Source organism: Typopeltis vanoorti, chromosome 2 (genome assembly GCF_054136105.1).
Source record: "Typopeltis vanoorti isolate ZY-2024b chromosome 2, IOZ_Tvanoo_1.0, whole genome shotgun sequence".
NCBI lineage: Eukaryota > Metazoa > Arthropoda > Arachnida > Uropygi > Thelyphonidae > Typopeltis > Typopeltis vanoorti.
Genome location: NC_143550.1, coordinates 180,279,236 through 180,305,642, shown reverse-complemented (window position 1 = coordinate 180,305,642; position 26,407 = coordinate 180,279,236). Strand labels below are relative to the sequence as shown.

The 26,407-nt window shown below is 35.7% G+C and overlaps 1 protein-coding gene across 2 annotated transcripts in view; it reads left to right on the top strand.

Annotated features, from left to right (window-relative positions):
- Set2 (SET domain containing 2) overlaps positions 1-26,407 on the top strand; it is a 552,532-nt gene that overhangs the window by 67,058 nt on the left and 459,067 nt on the right. For both annotated transcript variants that reach the window (XM_090414077.1, XM_090414085.1), the window contains one exon: positions 7,862-10,288. In XM_090414077.1, the coding sequence (XP_090270203.1) occupies positions 7,862-10,288 (2,427 nt within the window). The remainder of the gene's footprint in view (positions 1-7,861; positions 10,289-26,407) is intronic.

Genomic DNA, 26,407 nt, shown 5'->3' with positions numbered 1-26,407 from the left:
TATCAATATTAGATTACTTTATATTAAATGAAAAGACATCAAAATTTTCACTAGATGTTAGAGTTCACAGAGGATATGAAATAAGCAGTGACCACTTTCTTGTTAAAATAAAATTAAGATTTCCATCTAAATGGCTACAAGTAACAAGAACAGAAAGAAAATTTGAAACATTTGTTTATTAAACTAGACTATTGAATGACACAAATATACAGTGGCTATATGAACAAAGAATTAACCAATATCTAGATAAAATGAAATAAAATGAAGAAATAGAAACAGAATGGCTTAATATAAAAATAATACTAAATGCAGCAGCAAATGAAACACCAAAAAATTCAATAAAAGAAAAAAACTGAAGATCTGGGATGATACAATCAAAGAGATAATCAAAAAGAAAAAAGAAGCCTATCACAAATGGTTAAGCAGTAAAAGATTAGAAGATGAAATAGAATATAAAAGAATAAGAGCCATAGCTAAAAGAGAAGTCAGAAAAAGACATACAGAATTATGGAATAAATTTGTTTCTAATTTAGAACATGATTTATATAAAATAAGACCCAATATATATAAGATTTTGAAACACTTAAATGCAGATACCAAAGAAAACATAAAATTAAACACCGAATTGAAATTAGAAGAATTTCTAAATTACTACACAGAATTGTGGACGGACAAATATTTTAAAAAAGACAACTGGCAAACAATTAACGAAAATGAAAAGGAAATAACTAAAGAAGAATTAGAAATCAGCCTGAAAGAAACAAGAAATGGAAAATCACCTAGAGAAGATAAGCTAGGTTCAGAACTATATAAATATGCAGGAACAAGATTCAAAGAAAGACTCTTATTGTTTTTAAATAAGATTTATTCAACTGGTATCCTTCCAATAGAATGGAAAAAGCAATATGATTTCTATCTTTAAAAAAGGTAATAGAGATGACCCTAAAAACTATAGAGGTATCAGTATACTAAATTCCTGTTACAAAATATATAGCAGAATCTTAAATAGCAAACTAATGAAATATTCCGAAAACTTTATTTTAAAAGTAGAGAATGGATTTAGAAAAGGACGATTATGTATAGACCTGGCCGTTTGCCTAAAATTAATAATAGAGAAAAGAAGAGAATACAATTTAGAAACACATATTGCATTTATTGACTTTGAAAAAGCATTTGACAAAATTAAAAGAAACATATTATTTAACATATTAAAAGAAAGACAAATACCAAATAATATCCTAAAAGCTATCACAAGTATATATGAAAATAATCAAATACAAATAAGATTAAATCACAAGCTATCATATACGAGAGAGATAAGCCAAAGGGTCCGACAGGGATGTCCCCTCTCAGCAACTTTTTAATATCTACTTAAATGAAATAATAATAAAACGGAATAAAAATTTACATCAAGGAATTAAACTTTACATGCAAATCTATGTATTAGTTCATTCAAAAGGATATCAGTAATGTGATAATATATCTTCTCTGGAATGTAGTGCTTGTCCTGAAACTATTAGCTGGAATGATGTACACATCAGAATTATTTGTGTATATCATTCCACGTGTAATTCAAATGTGCTGTTGATATTAATACTGAAGATGGATTTATTACTAAGAGTATATTTTGGAGCGATAAAATAGAGAAGGAGGGGAGATGAAGAGTGAACTATTGTCTACTTTGTCTAATCTAAATTTAAAGGTACCTGTGGCATGACTATAAACAACAAATTACATGATAACCACAGTAATTAACTTTGATGAAATGAAAGTACAGATATTTCACACTGAAAATAACAGTACCTCATCAGTGCATAGAAACAAGCAAATCAAAGAAACGGGAATACAGGGTACATACAAACTGTGGTTTACCAATTAAACTGTTGTTGCGTGCTGGTGGGAGCCCAATGAAGCTATGAACCTAACTTGCCTTGTAAACACAACTGAAGGTTCTGGAGGTGTCATCATGGTGTGGGACATGTTCTGTTGGTACAGAACAGGTCCCCTGATATTGTTGAAAGGGTGGGTGTCCTTTAAGGAATATCTGAACATTGTTGCCAATCAAGTCCATTCCGCAGTGTTGACTTTTTATCCAGCAGGTGATGGATAAAATGACTGGTTTCTCAAAATGTGAGATATTCTGGTTGTTTAATCAGCAGAAAACTAATCCACATTGCTTGTCTGAGAGGCATAACTGTGATCCTAAAACAATCTGACAGGAATGAGATTACCATAGTCAAAGAAGGCTTGTACAAAAAAATAAAACTTCGTGTGTGTGCAGCAATGGACAGAAGCATTTAATGAACGTTGTTCCTAATTCATAACTATGTGCTGACCCATATCTCACTGCACATAGTTATGAATTAGGAACAGTGTTCCTAATTCATAACTATTGGCAATCGCAACTATGTGGAAACCACTTTCTGCAAAGAACTGGAAAGTTTGTTTACAGTGGTGTTGGGAACACTGTGACTGGACACTGGAAGACTGGAAAAAAGTCATGACGCAATGAACCTATCTTACCTTGTAAACACAACTCAAGGTTCTGGAGGAAGCATCATGGTGTAGGACATGTTCTGTTGGTACAGAACGGGTTCCGTGATATTGTTGAAAGGTCAGGTGTTCTCTAAGGAATATCTGAACATTGTTGCCAGTCAAGTCCATCCTGCAGTGTTGACTTTTTATCCAGCAGGTAATAGTTGTTTCATGGATGACAGTGCTACTACTGTCCATTGCGCAAGAATTGTTCAGCAGTGGTTCAGTGAGCATGACAGTGACTGACACCATCTTCCCTGGCCACCACAAAGCCCAGATCCGAATATCGTTAGGAATGTATGGGATATGTTATTAAAGCACATCCAGAAGCAAAGTCCCCTTCCATCAAATCGGAGTCATTTAAAGAACTGTTTGGTGAATGCTTGGTAAGTTGTAGACATGGATGCAATCCATCATCCTGTGGAATCTATGTCAAACTGTATATGTGATGTAATTTGGGCTAAAGAGATCTATCACACTCTTCTTCTTCTTTCACTATGCCTTATCCCATGTTAAACAGGGTCGGCGCACCGATCTTTAATCTTCCTCTTCCAAGTTCTCCGGTCCAGGACGTCCTTCGGACTCCATCCTTTCTCCATAAGATCCTCTGTCACCTTATCCCTCCACCTGAGCTTGGGCCTGCCTCTTTTCCTCCTTCCCTCCAACTCCATATACTCCACTCGTTTACCAACATATTCCTCACCCTTTCTCTCTACATGTCCAAACCACCTCAGCCTACTTTCTTCTTGCCAATGGTCCCACCTTAATCATTCCTCTGATGTAGTCATTCCTTATCCTGTCCTTTGTCACACCACTCATCCATCTCAACATCTGCATCTCTGCTACCTCCATCTTCCTCTCCTGTGCCTTCGTTATAGGCCACGTCTCTGCACCATGGAGCATTGCCAGCCTCACCACCATCTTATTCAGCTTTCCTTTCCTCTTACAACTCACTCTCTTGTTGCGCAGGACCCCGCTCATCTTCCTCCAATTCATCCAACCGCATGTTGTTCAGTGCTGTATTTCCTCATCCAAGTCACCATTCCTCTCGATAACTGACCTAAGGTACTTGAATTTCTTCCCTGAAATTAGCCTTTCACCCTGGAGTCGTATGGCCATATCCTCGTCACTCCCCGTTGACATATATTCAGTCTTCACTCGGTTAATTCTCATGTCGCACTCTTCCAGGGTATTTTCAAGCTTCTCTCGGGATGATTCGCATAGAACAATGTCGTCAGCAAACAGCATGCTACATGGTGCCTCCTTCTTGACATCTTCCACTAGTACATCTATGACCAGGTCAAGGAGGTAGGGGGCTCAGAGCTGACCCTTTATGTAGCCCTAAGACAATGGGGAACCCTTCTGTCATGCCGACACTAGAGCTGACCTGAATTTCTGTTACCTCATACATCTCCTTCACCAACCTCATGTACTTCTCTGACATCCCTTCTTCCTCTCATTCAGCGACCCGATTCTTGCTTTACACACACACACACTCTCTTTCTGTTGGATTCACTTCTTTAGCCGAACCCGTCCTTGGTTCAGTAGCCCTAGCCCACTTCTCACAGTCCTCAGGCAACAGAACTGCGCATCACTTACGGGGGACGGCGTAGCCATGGTCCTTTCTCTGTTATCCAACATTTCATCATTGGTTTTGGCATGGTTTTTTTTATGGCCTATGAATCTATGTCAAACTGCATATGTGCTGTAATTTGGGTAAAGAAATCCAACACACCATTAAATAAAAATTTCTAATTCAGTGGCAGTTTGTACATACAGATTCATGAAGATTCAATTCTCTACAGGTTGTCTAGAGCTGCAGATCCAAGGCTCTCCCTTTGTTCATATCATTTCTTAGGAAAGTACAGTTTGATGTATGTTTTCGTTGGATTCCAAGCCACATTGGGATTAAAGGAAACGAGGAGGGTACAGATACTGCAGGTAGGTCAGCTCATTTCTCAAACTTTGTCTGCCTGTCCCATTCACCGATTACTGGCAGATCATCAGTCAGAAACTTTTTTCTCTCTGGCAGTCATTATGGAATGGAGAGACCAATAATTAGCTCCATAAAATCAAGCTGAAATCAAATGGTGACAGTCTAGTCTATGCTGAGACTGTAAAGAGGACGTTGTTCTTGCTCAGTTCAGTATAGGTCATAGTCACTTATATATCCCTTCCTATTGAGAGGTGATATGCCTCTATGTGAGTTATGTGGTACTGGACTAACCATCATTCATATTGGACTACTCTTGTTTTGTTGGTGAGTGCAGTGACTATTTCAGTCACATTCATAATCTTAGTCCTGTATACTCATGCAGATTTTATCAGGTTCATCAAATTTTGCCTCTCTTTTTAAATTTTTTCACATATATCATTATGTACATATTTGTTTTATTAGTTTAATTTAGTGTATATATCAGCTTTTAAATGTTAACTTTTTAAATGTTTTAATTAATTTTTTACACTAATTTTATATTTCATTTTTTACATTTGTTTCTACATGTCTTTTACATCACTGATTTTTATACCTGTTTATGTTCCATCTGTTGCATCATGACCTTAGCTGTGCTTGTGCCGTTAAACCCAAAACAAACAAACAACAAACATGTTAAGAGTGCCCAAGAATTTTAGTTTTATCACTTGCCATTGGCATGTCTTGTGTGCTAGTAAATCTTATTGAATTATGACAAATGTGTGGAAGCAGTAGACAATGTATATGATATAATACCTGGAAAAAACAACTCATATCTGTCCAGTCAGCCTGGGCATAGTTCATTTGGAAGCAATTAGTTGAAAGATAATTGAGCATTACTGATACTTTAACACATTCATCTCAGGATGATTGGAAATTTGTTGCCACTATCTTGACCTTATTGTGGGGGAGAGGAGAAAACACTTCGCCTCGCCATAATTTCATGTTTGTGTATTGACAGACATGCCATATATCATGATTCCTAAAAGTCTAGGTGTCATTATTACTAAAACGTGTAAATATGTGAGCCATCTTTAATGAACCTTGTGAGAATGGTAAATACAAGGGAGAGAAAGGTATGAATAGAAATAGATACTAGCAAATTAATTATTAATAATTTTCATTTGTGATATTATATGTATGTGTCCTATGTGAGTGGAGCAAATAACATCATCGTATAAATTGTAAACTTGCATTTATGATGGAAATAAAACTTATGAGGAGAGGGGAGTAGAAAGGGATTTGTTTGCAAAATATAAATAACTAACCAATAATAAACAACAGTTACATACATTTTGTAACTCAGTAAATAACTATAGGAGGTTCTAATCCAATGAACTAACAGTGTTGATTAGGTGATTCATCTAGGCATGGCAGGAATATATAGTTTGATGCTGCAGCAAATCATGTTGTATAATTTGTTGTGCTTATGTGGATTTATTTCTGTTATTTATTCATGTTTTGCTTAGTTTTCTAAGAATTTTCTTTTTTCACTTATGATCAGTATACACTTTTTTACATATAAATTATATATTTAGTTTAATCCTTTATTCAAGTGTAAGCAAACAAAGTTTGCACCTGAAATATCTTCAGGACTGGGACAACTCATGGCAAAGGTGGACTAAGTTCTTGCCATTGGTGGCCTGTGAAGTTTTAAGTGGGGGTGCTGCCTATACAATATAAATTTTAAAAAAATTATTTTTTTCCTAATTAGTAACCAATTTATTAATAAATAAATCTACAGATTTATTCTTGCACTAATATCTTGCACTATGTTAATATCTACTCTCAAGATGTATATTGCAGAAAATGTGTTAGCAACTGTTTATAATGGAGTCATGAGGTACAGAAAGCAAATTTTCAAAAGTAATTAAAATGTATAACTTGGAATTAGTTTGAATTGCATTTAAGATTTTTAATATCATTAAAACATTTCATTTACATATGCTAATTTTATTAATATTCTAGTGAAAACATTGAAACTAATATGCCATATAAACTTTGTGAAAGATATATCCTGCTATATATATCAAGATATATATTGCAGAAAATGTGTTAGCAACTGTTTATATTGGAGTCATGAGGTACAGAAATCAAATAATGTAAAGCAAATTTTCAAAAGTAATTAAAATGTATAACTAGGAATTAGTTTGAATTGCATTTAGGATTTCACATAATTTTCACATCATTAAAACATTTCGCATATGCTAATTTTACAAATATTCTAGTGAAAACGTTGACTAATATGGCATATAAACTTTGCAAAATACATCTACTCGATGCAAAAGCAACATAATATACCACAAACTAGTTCCATGTAACTTATGCCTGTCCATACACTCTTTTAACACATTCACACCTGGTATGAATGTATTAAAAGAGCACTCAGTATTCATTGAGAATTGTAACCAGTATATATGAGATTAAATCAGTAGCATTAATGCCTTAATGGTTGATTGATTTAGATATAAAATAAATGAATAATAAAATTTAAATGTGTTTGTTTTAGATTAATGCTTCCCATATCCTTGAGATAGGTATAAATTGTCTCTGCCTGAAAGGCAACTCTTAAAAGAATGGACTTTTGCAAAGAAGTTCATCTGCACATTTTTTTCATCTGTAAGAAAAATATCCTTCATCCTGCCTACATTTAAAAGATAAAATTATCCATAATCTTTTCCAGATAAAATAAATTTTGTCCTTGCAGTTTGAATTAGTATGGATAAATCAGATGAATTGCTGAAATAAGAAGATTAAAATGCATGAATGAGTGATTTGGCAGAACCAAATGATATTGCTTCATTATTAATTATTTCAGTTTTGAGAGAGCTAAAGTCTTACCTAGTGTTCCTTCATTGACCAAATCTTATAAGAACAATTCTGTGCCGGTCTCAATCAATGGGAAGTGCTTATATTAAGCAAGACCATGTTGATTTTATGTTCAGTATTTTTTAAATTCAGAAGTTATAAGCCCTAAAATATATGATTGCTGTTGATGTTATATATTTCACTTATATCCATTATGTTGTATATTATATGTCCTTTTGTTATTAATGGTTCTGACTAATCTTTTGATAGGGCTCTGAAGATAACCATTATGCCTAATAAAATATTAATATAAATAAATGATTTATTACTAATTTACTCCTTGTATCATTGTGAAATGATATTTTGTAAAATGTATGCAAATGTAAAGTCGACTAATTCATTTGGGTACTGTGGTTTCTGCATTGTTTTTTTGTTTATGATTAATTTAAAAAAATTGTTGTTAGAGGTGGGGGAACCTTTTAATTGGCAGCTCCCACATATTTCATGTTTATTTAATGTTTGCTAATGGAATCTCTGTTCTTTTAGGGATGATGAGGAAGAATATCTGGAGGAGGAGGAGGAAGAGGAGGGTGATAATGAAGTTAAATCTTTAGTAGATTTGCATACCACTGAATCACATCCATCACATCAGGTCACAGAAAACTGTGAAACAGAACTATTAGAAGTAATTAAACAGCCAGTATCTCTTGTAGAAGATTCTGAAGACTGTGACCAACAAATAGTATCATATATAGAGGTGGCAGGAGATAAACATTATTCAGTGAACAATTATGAAGTCATTTCAACATCAGATTGCAACAAAATATCAGCTGTTAATGATAATCAAGAAACATGCATACAAGACTCTCGAGAATTTCCACATAAACATTACCCTGAAACATTACCATGTTCTGTTATGACAGATTGTAAAGAAATTTCAACAGTACCAGACTGTGAAAAAACACCAGATGTTGATGTTCATGAAGACATTTCTATAAATACCTACAAAGATATTACTTCACCTGTAGAAAACTTCGAGGACATTTCTAAACACAATTGTAAAGATATTTCAACGACTGTTACAAACTATGAAGAAACATCTACACTTGATTGTAACAATATTCAAATAACTGTTGAAAACCATGAAGTTTCTACCCATGTAGAAAATTGTGAAACTGTGTCAACTGTTGTGGAAAATTGTGATGACATTACAGAATATGTTGAAGAATGTGAAAAAATTTCCTTACCTATACAGGACTCTGGGAAATGGTGTTTATATAAAATAGATGCTAACACTATCGAAGAATCTTGCATACATCCAACATTAGATGATACTATGGATAATGTGAAAAAGGAAACTGTTCTTGATTCATCAGAAGTGGATATCGTGATGATGGAAGATGAAATAACAAAACAGGAAGGAGAAATCATAGCATTTGAGGAAATTACACGATCGGGCATTGACATAGAAACAGAAAATGTAATTGAAACAGTAGAAGAAACAGTTAGAACTGATTCATCAAATGTTACATATAATGAAGGTAATAATGAAAATAATGGTGCCTCACTTAATTTATTACCGTCTAACATAAGTAATATTGAAGTTTCAGATAATTTAGTTGATACTCCTTTGGAATCAGAAGTTAATTCTGATAAGCAGGAAATGACAGAAAATGAAATACAGACAGTACCATTTATTGAACCTGCTCCTAAAATTGAATGTACAAATGTAAAACCAACAAAAGAAACCAATAATAAATTAAATATTGTAAAACCAGTTATAGAAAAGGCTAGTATTTCAAAAAAAAATAAAAGTGTGACAGTTAAATCTGAGAATACAGTTGAAAAGTCTTCTGGTTATAATGCACAGAAATCGAGGCTTGAATTTTACCTTCTGTTACGCAATTTTGGGTCTGAGAATGAACAGTCTAGTGCAGCTAAAACTAATTCAGAAAAACTGAATGCTTCTAAAGAAGAAGCATCTCAGTCAAAGAAAGAAGATAAGCAAATTAGAAAAGAGCAGGAGATTTCCAAAGAAACAGAAGAAGGTGATAGTTATAAGCAGGAATCACTTAGTTCTTCTCCTGAAAGTGGAAGAAAAAATGCTATTGAAGGCACACCAATAAGACGAAGTAGTCGTATTAGATCTATTGTAGAGAAAAGGGAGAAAGAAAAAGAGGAAAAGGCACGAGCAGGTAAGGATAAATCTGAAGATGTTAAAGACACAAAAGATGTTTTAGGAAATGAGAAAAATAGTCATGAAAAATTAAAAAAGGATGAAAAAGATGTATCAGATAAAGACCAAAGCATAGCACTTGATAAAAATGAAAAAATTAAGGATACAGAAAGCACTGAAAGACAGAAAACTGATAAATATAAAAGTGAGAAATCTAAACGTGAAAAAGACGAGAAAAGCAAATTTACCAAAGATAAAGATAAAAGTGATAAAACTCATTCAGAAGTAGGTTCAGAAACTGTTAAGAATGATCGTGATGTACGCAATAAAAAGGCTAGACCACTTAGAAAGAACAGTTCAAGTAATGCCAAAGTTAATTTAGAATCTATTGATGAAGAAAACTCTAAACCTAAAGAACATATAGGTGTAGAAAATACTACTTTAACAGAAGTAACTCCTGTGCCTCTTCAGCCACCATTATCTGTATCACCCACATGCGGAGGGAAAAAAGATAATGAAGAACCATGTAATCCAAAACCAGAAAAAGTTAAATCTAGGTGGAGAAGAAATAGTGAACTTGAAAGAGGTGAACTGAGTGGAAGTTCAACACCAACTCATACTCCAGAGCCTGGAGATCGGAAGTCTCCTGTGCCACTTTTACGGGAACCTTTATGTCCACTGTCAGAAAATCAAGTGTTACCACCTGTTAGCACTGAGTTGAACACAAAAATTACTAATGATATGGAAAAGCCACCTCATTATGATGAAATATTTGAAAATGTATATCTTTTTGAAAGGTAAGTGTGTATTTTGAAATAAAACGTGTGTACCAGAACATGAACTAGTTCTGGTACGCACGTTCTTAAATTATTATACATGAATTGTGATTGGTAGACCTTTTTTATAGACTGATACATTCATATAGAATTCTACAGCATGCATACATACATACTTCTGGAAAGCTATATAATTTTAAGTGACTTAGGTTTTCTACAAATACAGCGGTAGTCTGAGAAGTTCTCGGCTTCAACCATAGATGGCAACACTATTGGGAAGATTTTTTTTTTTTTTCTAAGTTGGTACATCTGTCATAAACATCCATGTGAAATTGCAAGTCATTCTATCAAGTAGTTTGTTTTATACAGCTGTCTGAAGCAAAAGTGTTTTCAGTATCCCTTGAAATGGGTAAAATTGAGTATCGTGCGGTTATAAAGTTCTTTGTAAAAGAAGATTTAACGCCAAAATAAATACATTCGAAGTTCATGAAAGTTTATGGCCACTCTTCTCCTTTGTTTTCAACAATTAATAAATGGGCTTAAACGTGTTTAAACATTGCCATACCATCCTTGAAAATGATCCATGTGAAGGATGTCCAAAAAGTGTAACAACACCAGAAATCATTGATCAGGTGCATGTTATGATATTGGATGACTGGCAAGTCAAAATGCGTGAAATTGCTGAGACTATAGGCATTTCAAAAGAACGTGTAGGATATATTTTGCATGAAGAATTGCAAATGAAAAAGCTTAGCGCAAGATGGGTGCCGTGCTTGCTCACAGCAGATCAAAAACGCACTCACATGAAAATCTCTGAACAGTGCTTGGAGCATTTTAACAAAAATAAAACTGATTTTGTGCATCAATTTATTAGTATGGATGAGACTTAGATTCACCATTACACACCAGAATCCAAACAGCAGTCAAAACAGTGGACAGAAGCCTGTTCAGCACCAAAGGAGACAAAGTCGGTTCCATCATCAAGAAAGGTCATGGCATCGGTGTTTTGGGATGCTAAAGGCATTTTGTTTATTAATTATCTTGAAAAGGGTAAAACAATAACTGGGGAATATTATTCCGATCTTTTAACCAGCCTAGATGAAAAAATTTGTGAGAAAAGACCTGATTTGCAGAAGTAAAATATCATCTTTCATCAGGACAATGCACCTTCCCACAAAGGTGTTTTGGGAATGGGAAAATTAAGGGATCTGCACCATGACCTGTTGGAACATCCACCCTATTCTTCAGATTTGGCTCCCTCTGACTTCTATCTCTTCCCAAAACTAAAACTCTTCCTCACTGGTCAGCATTTTTCTTCGAATCAAGAGGTGATTGCAGCTGTAAAGGGGTATTTTGCAGATCTTACTGAGAATCACTATAGGGATGGGATAATGGTGCTGGAGCATCACTGGAATAAATGCATTAGTCTTAAGGGAGATTATGTTGAAAAATAAAAATAATTTTGAAATTATAAATTTGCTTTTTCATTGTTAGGCCAAGAACCTTTCAGACCACCCTCATAAAATATGTTTAGAATTCAAAGTTGCTTGATGAACTCCCACCTGTGAAAAGTTACAAACCTTAGTCAATCCGCAGTACTAAGTAATTTTTATTATTATTTTTAATTTTATTTTTTATATTTGGTATTAGTATTACTTCCAAGCTGCCATCAAATCTGAAGACCCATCACGAGAGGTTGAACACTCACAGACCACAATAACTATCATACCCTGCCTTAAATACATTCAGTATTTGAGGATCCAACATTCAAGTGTTGGATCACTTGCCACCCACTCTAGCAATGTATTCCACTTGTTAACCACCCAACAAGCAAAAAATCTTATTTTGACTTCCTTACTCACATGACCATCATACAGTTTCCAGGGGTTGCCTCTTGTTCTCACATTATCCTTTGCAATAATTCCCATGTATATATCTCAATGATATCATTCTTCCTCCTCGTCCTATCTGCCAAGCTCTAAAGACCTCATTCCCTCAGTCTATCCTTATACTTCAATGTTTTTTATCACCAGTATAGTCAGGTGACCAGATCTGTGCATAGAAATCCAAGTGGGGGCCTAATTAGCGTCTTATACTGTAGAACTATCATATCCTTATCCATACATGCCAGTGTTCACATTATAGCAACAACTTTCTGGATAACTTTTATAATTTTTGTAATGTGTTCCCTAAACATCAGTTCTCTATCCATCAAGATGCCCAGATCCCTTGCCTCCTCCTGAATCAAAGTTCCTCCAATATGGTAAGCCTCATTCCATCATCTCTGGCCAAACTTCATAACTTTACACTTCTTCTTTTCATCCATTTTCTTTGTCCACTGCTGGGTGAAGGCCTCCTCTAGTTCTTTCCTTCTTTCTCTGTTCTTGGCAATGGTTGACCAATTTTTCCCAACAAAATTTGACAGTTCATCACTCCACCTTCTTTTAGGATGTCCTCAGCCTCGTTTCCCTTCTTTTGGAATCCAGTTCGTTAGTATGGTGGTCCATCACTCATCTTCTCTTCTGGATAGATGTCCGGCCCATTTCCATTTTAGTCGCTTATGGTGAAGAATGATGTCAGTGTCAGTCTGGCTTCTTATCTTTTAATGTGATGCCTAGCATCAACCTCCATTTTTCTTTGAGTTGTTAGTTTATTTGCCAGTGCTTTTGTTAGCGACCAAGTTTCACAACCATATGCGATGACTGGAAGTATACACTGGTTAAATGTCTTCCTTTTTAAACAGAGTGGGACATCATTGTTTTGAAAATGCTTTTCAGTTTTCTGAATGCACCCCAGGCAAGTTGAACTCTTCTATTTATTTCCTTTTGAAGTCCACAATTTAGATCAATGAGATGACCTAAGTATGTATATGAAGAGAGAGACTTTCCAACAAATTGTTTTCTATTATTATGTTTTTTGGTGTTACAAAATGATTAAACATGATTTTAGTTTTTTCTCTTTTTCATTTTAGACCAATTTTTGTGCTTTCATGATATAGGTCTTCTGGAATGTTTGCAAAAATTATGATATCATCTGCATATCTTAGGCGTGTTAAGTTTCTGTTTTTAATTTTTATACCAAGGTTTGTCCAGTTTATATTTCTTAAAGGACGCTGTAAAGATTTTGGGTGATAGCGTCTCCTTGTTGGACACCTTTTTCAATTGATATTTTATTGCTACTTGTGTGAAGTTGGATTGTTGCTGTTGTAGTGTGGTATATTTCCTGGAGGAGGTCCATATATTCTCCAGGAACTCCTTGATTCTGGAGTGCTTTGATTATTGCATTCGTTTTGATGGAATCAAATGCTTTTTCATAATCAATAAAGGCTAAACAGAGAGGCAGTTGGGTTTCTTCTGCTTTTTCTATTATTTGTTTTACTGCATGGATATGATGAATTGTGTTAAAACCTTTATGGAATCCTGCTTGTTCTAATTGTTGATTTGAGTCTAGAAGAGGGGTTAAGCTGTTATTACTTTTGTGAGAATTTTGTACAGATTTGAGAGAATATTAATTGGTCTATAGTTTGCTTCTTCTTTGTCTCCTTTTTTAAATAACAGTATCAGAGTAGTTTTTCAAGTTTTCTGGTATCTTCCCCTCTTCAAGACATAGATTTAGTAAGTTTGTGACATGGTGAATTATATTGTTTCCTCCCCACTTAATTAATTTTATGTGAATTAGGTCTTCACCAGGAAATTTTTCATTTGTTTTAATGCTTGTTTTATCTGAAGTGAATGGAGGGATGAATTCTATATATGATGGAGAAGAGTTATTTATATTTGTAGAAAGTTTTTTTAACATGGGTATATTATGTATTCAAGATACCAAGTAATTTTATATAAACTTGGTTTTAATCCTATATCCCAATTTGTTGTTCCTTTTTTGTTGTTTGTTGCTTTTGAATTCATTGGCTGCTGAAATTATTACTTCCGTTAGGTTTTTGCTTATTTTATTTACGTCTTCTTCAAACAAAGCAAACAATCCTATTGGGAAATAGGATTAAAACCAAATTTATATAAAATTACTTGGTATCTTGAAGTTATTTATATTTGATTTATCTTTTGAAGGATCACTATAAAGTTCTTTATAAAATTCTTCTAGCCTTCTTAGGATTCGTTCTTGGTTCCTTATTATAGTTCCATTCTTATTTTTTATTGCAGTTATTTGACTTTTGCCAAATGTTTTCTTAGTTTTAATTGTTTCTTTTATTTTTTAAGTGTTATAAGATATTATTTCATTTCTTATTTATTGTTTTGCATAGTTCTGCATATTCTATTTTAGAAATTAAGTTTTTGTCTTGTTTCATATTTCGTCTCTTTATTAGTAGTTGTAAGGTTTCCTCTGAAAGTTTATGGTCTTTTTGTTGTTTGTTGCTTTTGAATTCATTGGCTGCTGAGATTGTTACTTCCGTTAGGTTTTTGCTTATTTTATTTACGTCTTCTTCTTCAAATATATTTATTAAATCTAGTTTTTGATTCAGTTTTTGTTCATATTTCTTCTTCTTGTTTTCAATAGGTTTTAAGTCAAACCTTCTTAATATCTGGTTGTTTAGCCATTTTATTTTTTCCAGTTTGGGGCTTATTTTGATTTTGGCTCTGACCTGTCTGTGGTCACTTCCTGTTTTTATTTGATTTAGTACTGAGGTATCTTGAACTATTTCTTTATTATTACACAGTATATAATCTATTTCATTTTTTATTTCTCCATTTGGACTTCTCTGTGTCCATTTTCTTTTGAGGGCTTTCTTAAAAAATGTATTCATAATGTAAAGCTTGTTACTGATAGAGAATTCTGTAAGAGCCATTCCTGAGTTGCTGCTTGTACCATATATGTATGATCCAATTGTGTCTATATTTGGTGAATGGGATGATCTACTTTGGCATTAAAATCACCCATTACTATAGTAAAGTTTTGATTGCTATTTCTTTTTTTGTCTAGAGAAGTGTTTCTCAATGTTTTTTGGATCATGCCTCACCTCAACCTCTCAAAGATTTTGATGCTCCCCCCTCTAGCATAATAGTCAGCTAAGTTCTGAAAAAGTATAATATAAATATGTATAAACTGCACTTAAACCTATGATATCCCATTTAATGTTTTAGTTCTTGCTGTAAGATGGTAAGGTCTTCCTCTTCTTTAAATGTTTGACAATTAAATGTTTCTATATAGAGGAAAAGAGGATTGTATCGATTACTGTTATATTCATGAATTCTTTGGGCTATTCCAGTATTGCTTATTATTTGGGAAAGCTTTCCCACTGCATCATGCTCTGGTCTCCATAAATGGTTTCGATCAGAGTAGTCATATAGTTGGGGAAATTTAGTCACATCCAGTGTTTGCCCATTCTGGCCATGGGCTTTACGGCCTTGCTTCTTCTTGGCATTGTAGTAGAAGGGTTGTGGCCTAATCTCCCATGCTGGCCACATAACATCTTGGGAGATGCATTTTATAGCTTTCTGCCAGCTCTTTGCTCAGTATCAACTTTGCCATGGCTCATTATAACACCATGTTTCCTGGGGGGGGGGGTCCACTCAGAGGCATGATACTAAGACTTCCTGGGTATGGCCCTCCAGACTTAACCAAAATATTGGCACTGCCATCTATATCAGGAATTTGATGACTTGGATTCTCTCTTATGCAGTGGCACTATTTTCCCCTCTTTCTGCTTGACTGAATTGTTCAAAAACAAGTCAAAGGCACTCTCATTTTTTGGAACATTTCTGTAGTATGTATGGTGCTATCCCATTCAGTCATTCTGTCTTATTAACATTAGGGTTACTTCGTATTCTACAAACTTCCCATTCTTGAACTGTCAGTGTTCTGTCCTCCTTCCTGTTGCTTTTCAACACCACTGAAATACAGTAACAAAATACTCATTGATGATTTCTACTGTATCTTCAGCAGATGAGAGTTGTATTCCATCTCCAGTCAGTCTTCCATATTATCCCTTTCTTTTACTAGTAACATAACTGTAGAATTTTCTAGGATTTTGCTTTATTTCTTCAGCCAATCTCTTTTAATATGCCAGTTTCTCTTTCACTACTATATGCCTCATGCTGCTAAGGGGTACATGTTATTCTTTATATTTCCTACATACTTTCCTCTTTCTCAGATGCTCCTTCATAACTTCACAATTTATCCTCTGAACCTTGAGAATGCAATCTGACATTGCAATAAGTAATTGATTCTGGTGAAGTTCACAGGTACTGCTAATTTTTCTCCCTTTCAGCTGATTGAGCATTGCACATCATAATTTATCATTGTCTCCTGCTCTGTAGTTCCACTCTTGCTGTGTGAAGCTTGTGCATGTCCAGCCACTCCCCATGTCAAAATGACATGATGATTCTCCACCAATTGGTGAATTAATGGTGACAGCCTTTGTTATCACTTTATGAGATTAAGTGTAACATTCTAGTCCCTTGTGTTGCTTCAGCTACATGCTACATAAGATAGTTGTCCTTAAGTAGCTCAAAGAATTTTATCTCCTTCCTTACATGATAATTCCTGCTTCCAGTCAGTGCCTCCATAGTTAGTCATTCATTCACTCTCCTGTTGTCTGGATAGTTCTGAATCATCTCCCTCTGCATTCCCTAATTTTTAACATCATCCCACTAAATATCTAAAATTTGTTTACCTCGATCTCACACCAAATGTCCTCAAAGGGATTATTGTTACTGTTTTTTTCCAAGTTCCACATTGAGATGACACAATTTTTCTGAAATCATCAGTGATATCAAACATCCACTTTTTATGTTTCTCCTTTTTTTTTTTTTTTTTTTTTTTTTTTGAAATATGCCTTAACTATCACATTCTATTCCTGTGAGTACTGTCCTGTCTAAAGTAATTGATATTTCATTTAATAAACTGTACTTTACACAACTCATCTCAACCTACCGAACATCGACTACCACCGACCTCAATTATGATCTCCAAGCCATTCTCCAATGGGGTTAAGGCAACCTCATCAATTTCAATCTAATAAAACCATTCTGTCTTATTTCTCACAAAAAAAGAGCCATTTTCGCCGATACAGGCAGTCCCTGAGTTACGGACTACCCATCTTGCGGCTTTCCGTACTTATGAAAGGGGTCTCAGGGCTCTGCATAAGGTTAACAATTAAATGAATAATTCAGGAACTAGTTTCTTTCGCGTATGTAAACAAACTCGCACTTCACTGCATTATTATAGCAGCTCTTCCCGTTATTTGGAAGTCAGATTTAAGGACCTGGGTCACACTTGCCATGATTGAAGATTGGTTCTTGAACTGTTTTATTCCTGCTGTGGAACGTTATTGTTCATAAAAGAAAATTCCCTTTAAAATTCTACTTGTGCTGGACAGTGCTCCTGAAAATTGAACATCTTTAGATGATCTTCACCCTAATGTAAAGGTTGTATTTTTACCACCCAACACTACATTGTTACTACAGCCATGGGCGAAGGAGTTATTTCTGCATTTAAGGCTTATTACTTATGGTGTATGTTCCTGCAAGCGGTCAGGGCTATGGAAGATGATGTGATGACCTTTAGAGAGTTCTGAAAGAATGATAACATCTATAATGCCAGCAAAAATATTGCTAATTCTTGGGAGCAAGTGAAGCAATCAACAATTAAAGGGATGCGGAACAAACTCTCCTTAAATTTGTGATGATTTTCGTGGCTTAACAGAAGATATTGCCAAAGCCAGAAAAGCTGTGGTGGATATAGCAATGCATTGCAATTGGACATCAACAAAAATGATGTCATTGACTTACTAGAGTCCGTAATTATATATTGTTTTTTTTTTTTTTATCCTTTATCCAAGTCAGTGGTGGCCCGTGAAGCTTTAAGTGGGGGTGCTGCCTATACAAAATAATTTTTAAAAAAAAATTATTTTTTTCCTAATTAGGAACCAATTTATTAATAAATAATCTGTAGATTTATTTATTAATAAATTGGTTACTGATTAGGAAAAAAAATTTTTTTAAAATTATTTTGTATAGGCAGCATCCCCACTTAAAACTTCACAGGCTGCCACTGATCCAAGTGTTGGCAAACAAAGTTTGCACCTGAAGTACTGAAAAGTTCTGGAAGTACTTCAGATGCAAACTTTATTTGCTAACACTTGGATAAAGGAAACCCAATATATAATTAGTAGCATAGCCAAGTGAAAAAACTTCCGTAAACTTACTAGATTCCCATTCACAAGAATTAACCAATGAAGACAGAGAAGCAGCCGATAGAAACACAAGAATACGAAGAATCAGAAGATCCAGAACCAAGAAAGTTTATGACAAAATAATTAACTGAAACCTTTTGTTTCATTGAAACAGCATTTGCTAAGTTTCAGGAGCAAGATCCTAACATTTAGCAGTTTACAAAGGTATACCATGCAGTTAGTGAGAACATCAGCTGTTACAAGGCCATTTATGATGAAAAAAAGAAAAAGGCTGTATGCAAACGATCCTCATCTTCATCATCATCAAATTCCTGACATGTACCCTCAAGGGATATACAGGATTTGATAGTACTACATGAAAAATTTACATCATTGCTAACTTCCTATCTACAATTTTCCTACCAAATCAGTCTGTTACTTGTCAAGACTCCAACATTATCTGATCTTATATTTCTATCATCTAAGGCGCTTTGTACTGTATCAATCCACCTATATCTTAGTCTTCCTTTGGGTCGTTTTCCTGCCATCCTGGAAGAGAATACTTGTTTTGCTAATCTTTTCTCGCCCATTCTGTTTAAGTGACCATACCACCTGAGATTAGCTCTGCTAACGCATTCCTGGATGCTGACAATGTCAAGTTCTTTCCTAATATCCTCATTTTTAATATGATATTGCCATTGATGCCATCTGTTCATGCCTCTAATCTTTCTCAGGACTCTCATATCTGCGGTCCAGTCTTTGGTCAAGTGTTTTACTCCTGACCCAGCTCTCAGATCCATAAGTTAAATCTGGTTTGAACATTGCCTCGTATAAAGCTAATTTAGTGTTCCGACTAATTTCTCTCTTATTCCATATGAATTTATTCAGTTGACTTCCCACCATACCAGCTTTGTTGATTCTGTTGTTCTTCAACAGAATCAACAAAGTTGGTATGAAGTATTTAGTGAAGGTGTCTCATCTTCTATAAAATCGTGCCTAAGTAGCTGAAATGTTTTACTTGTTCCACAGGTTCTCTGTTCACAACGCAGTTGATATTTTCAATGATTCTACCTATTTTCATTGTCTTTGTGTTTTTATTGCTGACATTCATACCATATCTATTACAACAGTTATTCAATTTAGTCAGGGAATCTTGCAAACATGTAGCGGATTTATTTAGAAGTATAACATCATCAGCATAAAGCAAAGAGCTGACATTAACATCTCCACTTCTGATATCATGTTTAATACCACTTTCCTTCATAATGTGATCCATATAGATAATGAATAACAGAGGGGATAATGGACATACTTGTCTCACACCAGATTTAACATTAAATCATCATTCTGTACTTCTTTCAATTCTAACTGCTGATTTACAACTAAAATAAAGACTAAGTATTGCTTGATGTTAATGCCCCATTGACACCATATAGCTGTAGCGTATTGAATAACTTCTCTCTTGGCACCTTGTCATATGCCTTTTCCAAATCGACAAAACTTAAATACAAATCTTTGTTATATTCCCATGCTTTCTCAACTATTTGTCGTAAAGTGAAGATCTGATCCTGACAGCCTCTATTTGGCCTGAATCCAGCTTGTCTTGTACTTCATCAAGCTTTTCTTCCACAATTCTTCTCAACGTTTCTCAAGTATACTAGCATAAATCTTACTAGGAACACTCAGTAGGCAAATACCTCTGTAATTCTCATAATCAGTTTTATTTCCCTTTTTATATATGGGGTACTATGAGAGCTCTACTCCAATCATCGGGAATTCGTCCCTCTGTCCACACCTTCTGAACTATGCAGTGCAGCCACTGTAAGACTTTTATACCACCATACTTAAGCATTTTTGCTCAAATATCATCTACTCCTGCTGCCTTTCCACATTTCAAGCCTTTGACGGCTTTTTCTACTTCAAGTATAGATATGTATTCCTAACTGTATGCCTAATCAGTGTTTTTTACCACTGTGCTATCACTGCTTGTTTCATTTAGCAATTTTTCGAAGTAATTACTCCACGCTTCAAGGATATCTTTTTCTCCCGTTTTCATATCACCTTTATCGTCTCTAACTTCTTTTACAGCACTCTTTCCTCCATTTCTAAGCTTCTTCAACAACCTCCAGAATATTTTGCCACCTTCTTGATATTTATTTTCTATGTTCTTGCCAAAGTCCTCCCATGACTTTTGTTTAGCTAGTTTTACACAGTGTTTAGCTTTCTTACATTTGCCTCTGTATTCTCTAAGAGCAAAAGCTGACTTATTTGCCAGGAACTTTTGATATGCTTTCTTCTTTTCCTTCACTTCCGCTTTAACTTCCACCAAACTCTTTCATTTTTTAAGACTAGTACACTTTTTTTATAATCTTTGTCAAGTAGCTTTATTTTATCCTCCTACATGTTTCGCCAATCATTTTCTATTGGCATCTTCAGGGAATACAAACTAGTAAGCTAAAATGAAGTTTACAGACTAGGTTATAACTGATGGTTCTAATTCATGCAAAAAATTGGTATTGTGCATGACAATGTGCGTGTCTCGTTAACGAGATTTATTCGTTATGGCTCATTATTTAATTGTTATGAAAGTTCATTTCTTTGATGTTTAATGATCTGATAAAAGTTTTCCAAATTTCTGGTAAAATTAGACCTTGATTCTTGTTTAGGTTTTCAGTTTTACAGGCAACTGTAGCTGCTTCTTTAAAGGTTCTTGAATGGTAGTTATCTTCTATGTATGGCATAAGGCTCTTATCCCACTCAATGTGATGGTTAGTAGAGGCAAATTGGCATGAAAGGCCTGAAATGTCTTGTCTGTTATTTCTGACATATTTCTAAACCTAAACAAGAATCAAGGTCTAATTTTACCAGAAATTTGGAAAACTTTTACCAGATCATTAAACATCAAAGAAATGAACTTTCATAACAATTACGTAATGAGCCATAACGAATAAATCTCGTTAACGAGACACGCACATTGTCACGCACAATACCAATTTTTTGTATGAATTAGAACCATCAGTTACAACCTAGTCTGTAACCTTCATTTTAGCTTACTAGTTTGTATTCCCTGAGGATGCCAATAGAAAAAGATTGGCGAAACATGTAGGAGGATAAAATAAAGCTACTTGAGAAAGATTATAAAAAAAAGTGTAATAGTCTTATGAATAATTGTCAAAAAAAAAAACAACAACATAATGAACTTTGATTTTTTTTCTTCAATAATCTTTGTGTAGAGCCTGTGTGGCTCAGTGGATGTGGCGTTTGCACACCACCGCGCTTGGCCGCACGAAGGAAGTCTTGGTTTCGAGTCTAGTTGGCGACTAGAGGAAATTTTTCTAAGCCTTTTTTCGACCGGTTCCCGAGTTAGTCGATCTCTGGCACGGGCAAGCAGGTTTTTCCTCCTGGAAACTCGGGTTTTTCGTCCTGTAAACTCAAGAAAATCGACCGTAGAACCCACATTATTTCAGACATTAAATATATTGTGTTAGGGTTAGGGACCACGAGATGGCGGCACATTCGAGCCGTCTCTCTTCACTGCATACCGCTTAATTAGTGATAGCCCTGGGCCATCTGTCTCTGATTGGGTACCAGTGGAGATTGAACTGCCCACTCAGTCTCCAAAGTTAGATAGGGCTAAATGGCCTCGCCTACTCCCGTATACGGGAATAAAAAGGCGTTAGCTGATTTTTTTTTTAAATCTTTGTGTATTTTAGTCTACAGTTCACATCTGAGAGCTGCTCAACTTTTATTCGCTTTAAAACTTTCTTACATGCTGTTCTTTTCAACATGAAATTCAGTTTTATCCTGCTCAAGACTAAATAGTGATCTCTTCCAATTTCAAATCCTGTGTACACTCTGGTGTCCTGCACCAGGGAGAAAACATCACTATCAACAATAACATAGTCAATGAGACTTTTCTTATTCCTTGCTTCTTCTTTCCATGTGAATTTGTGCACATTTTTATGTTGGAACATGGTGTTAGTAATAACCAGTCCATGCCCTGAGCAGAAATCCAACAGGTATTTGCCATTATTATTAGCTTTGCTCTTTTCTCGAAATTTTCCCAAAATATTTTTGTATGTCTGACAATCATTTCCTACTCTGCTATTTAGATCCCCAACAAGGACCAACTTTTCCTTTTTCATTGTGTCAGTTGCTTTTTGCTAAAGGATAAAAAAATTTCTATTAAGGTAGAACCTTCTGTGGGACCATAGGCACAAATAAGTCTCATTGTCCAATTCTCCATTCTGATATTTGCCCACATCCCTCTACTTGAGACTGCCTGCCATTCAAGAAGATTAGCCTTGTATTTTGTGTTGAATACTGTGCCTACTCCTGCTTTTACTTGACTGTTATTGCCTGAATATAACATTTTGTATTTATTGGTCAGAAAGATCTCGCCAGTTTTTGTCTTTTTTGTTTCAGTCACCCCTATAATGTTGATCTGGTACTTATCTAATTCTTCAGCTAGCTCCATTTTTTTGCCATTGAGGCTTCTTATGTTGATAGTACCGATCTTTAACTCTGCTGATGTTGAGTTGGGGTGTGCTTTCACAATCCTAGATACCTTTTTTTTTCAAGAAACTGTCTTCAGTGGTAAGCTCCTCTCCTCCTCTTTAAATCCTGATTCTCCAGCATCACATCCATCTTCCAATTAATGTTAGCCTACATTCTTGCCTCAATAATGCCCCTTCCAGTAAGCAAGACATTGATGCAACCTTTAATATTCTGTTTTTGAAATTTTTCCTATCTAAACTTTGCATGAGTTCGTTTTTATGTTCTATTTGTTTGAATTAAAAGAAAGAGCAAAATAGTTTCTGTAACTTATTATTATAGTACAGGGGTATCATTATTATCATCATCACAGTATTACACTGTATTATTATTGCCACATATGAGCCATTATAGTATTGTTATTAATATTGCATATGCACTGTTCATCAGGGATTTGAGTTACATACAAATCCGACTTAAAGATGTTCTCAGGAACTTATCTCGTTCGCAACCCGGGGACTACCTGTATTACTTTTGACAACAGCCAAATTTCCAGACAAGATGAGATTTCTCTTCTTGGAATTACTGTTACATCAAGCCTCTTCTAGCATAAACACTTCACAACCATTGCATTCTCAGCTTCTAAAAAACTAGGATTTCTCTTTTGCTCAAGATATTAATTCACCTCTGAATAGCCGTAACCTTATACAAATCACAAATCTTCCCAGCTATTGAATATTGCTCTCACATTTGGAGTAGGGGCCCCCTAAAAGCTCCCTCAAAATGCCTGACTCAATACAGAGGAGAGAAATTACTTATTAATGACCCATCGCTTGCCAACTCACTCCTCCCACTTTCGCACAGGTGTTTGGTTTCTGGAATATGTGTATTCTATAAATATTTCCATGAGAAATGTTCATCTAAAATAGCATCATTAATTCTCCCAGCTTAGCTAAGCTCATTGGAACACGTGCAGCTGCTGCTCAACATCCTTTCACAGTGCACCTTGAAATCCACAGAACAAGTTTTTTGTTTTCCTCCTCCTCCTTCATCCCTGCTAATGTTGTATTGTGGAACAGTCTTCTCCCTGATGTGTTTCCCCAGGAATACAATTGGTGGAGAGCATTGTGGCTCTCCCCCTAGTTCCCCTTTCCTTCTTACAGTTCCTTTCCCAATCATTTAAGTCTTTTGACTGTGCTACTTCCATTGAGACCATCCCATTCCTATTGTGTCTTCCTTTGTCCATTATCTCACCAATTCTGATATCTTACGCTGACATTCCAACCATTTTTCCTTGATTGTCTATACACACACTCCCTTCCTCTCATTAACAATCTACCCAGTTGCATGCTCTCATTCTTACTCAAAAACACTCTGCAGCGAACTGCTCTCTCCTACCTTCAAATTTATCCCATACATCTACAAACTCCAGTTCTCTCTCTCTCTTCCTGCACATTCGAGGCATCATGTCATTTGTGATCATTGTTCTTTTCCTCAGCTATCTACTATCATAACTTGGCAATACATTCACACTTCTCACTCTCAACTTTTCTGCTTCACTATCTCTAACAATACTCTCTTCTTCTGCAGCTTCTCTCACTTAAGTGTGGTCACTGTTGATGATGATTCTCCTGCACATCCTCCTATCTTGGGCTATCACCACATCTAAGTTCTTCATCCTCAAGTCATCTTCTACCAGCTCCCTCCATCTCTTCTTTGGCTGCCCACGCTTCCTCCTTCCTCGCACATCCATCTGCATGACCCTTCTTCCCACATATTCGCCCTCCCTCCTCATCACATGACCAAACCATCTCAACCTTGCCTCCTGTATCTTCTCTCTTAAGTTCATAACTTTCACTGTTCCCCTCACATAGGCATTTCTCAGACGATCCTTTCTGGTCACACCTCACATCCACCTAAGCATTCTCATCTCTGCTACTTACACCCTGCTGTTGTTATTTTTCCTCAGGGCCACAGTTTCTATAGCATACGTCATAGCTGGCCTCACTACTGTCCTATAGATTTTGCCTTTCAGATTGATCGGCACCCTCTTATCGCATAACACTCCAGCCATCTCCCTCCAGTTCCTCCAACCCGCTTGTATCCTGCATCCCACTTCCTTGTCAGCTCCTCCATCTTCCACTGTTGAACTTAAGTATCTAAAGTCCCTCACCTTCCTGATGACATTTCCTTCCAGCTCCAGATCTGTCTCCTGGCCGCCACCTACTGTGCAACACATATACTCTGTCTTACTTCTGCTCAGTCTCATACCTCTCTCTTCCAGTACTTTTCTCCATCTTTCCAGTTTAGTTCCCGCTTCTTCTCTTGAATCTACACACAGCAAGATGTCATCTGCATACAACATTGTCCAAGGCGCATCTTCTCTCACCTCCTCCGTCACCACCTCCATCACAATGTTAAACAGAAACGGATTTAATGCTGACCCTTGATGCAAGCCAACTGTTATTTGAAAACTTTCTGTCTGTCCCAAACAGGTCCGAACACTTGTCTTCACATTTCTGTACATTTCTCGCACCAACCTGACATATTTCTCCGGCACCTTCTTCTCCCTCAGACACCTCCAGACTTCTTGCCTTGGCACTCTATCGTATGCTTTCTCCAGATCAATAAATACCAGATGTAGCTCCTTTTGTTTCTCTCGATATTTTTCCATCATTTGTCGTAGCCCAAAGATAGCATCTGTTGTTGATCTACCAGGCCTGAAGCCAAATTGTTCCTTTGCAATCTCCACCTCCTTCTTCAATCTTCCATCAAGAACCCTTTCTAGGATTTTCATTGTGTGAGACATCAACTTTATTCCTCTGTAATTTTTACAGTTTTATGCATCCTCTTTACCCTTGTAGATGGGGACAAGTGTATTCTGCCTCCCTTCCTTGGGTATATTTTCCTGTTGGCAAACTTTCATGAACATGTTCCACAGCAGGTCAATTCCCTCTTCTCTCAGTGCCTTCCATGCCTCCACTGGAATCCTGTCGGGGGCCCACTGATTTTCCATTCTTCATCCTCTTCATGGCCTCCATCACTTCTACTCTACTGATGTTTTGCACCATCCCCTCTGAAGGCTGCCCATCTTCTCTGTGAGTCCTTGCATTTTCCTCATTCAATTTTCTCTAACAATACTCTGAAATCTGTAAATGATACCTTATTTACACTTCCTCGCAAATCATCATATTCAACTTCTTTGCATTTTCTCTCCATAGCTTCTGTCGCTTTTCCTATCATTGCTCCTCTCAGACATTCTTTTCACATGTGTTCACATCTTTCAGCATGGAGTCCCCATACAGCACTACACTACTTTCCACCATTCTACTTTAATCATTCATCTTTGTCTACCACTAGCACCTTCCTTCTTACACTTCCAATACCAATTATCTTTTTTAAATGTCCTATCTCATCTGTACATGCCTCAATTCATTTCTCAACCCTACCAATTATTTTCTAATTTCCTAACTCTTGTTTATCTTTCATACATGTTTCTTTATGATTCTTCATTCTTT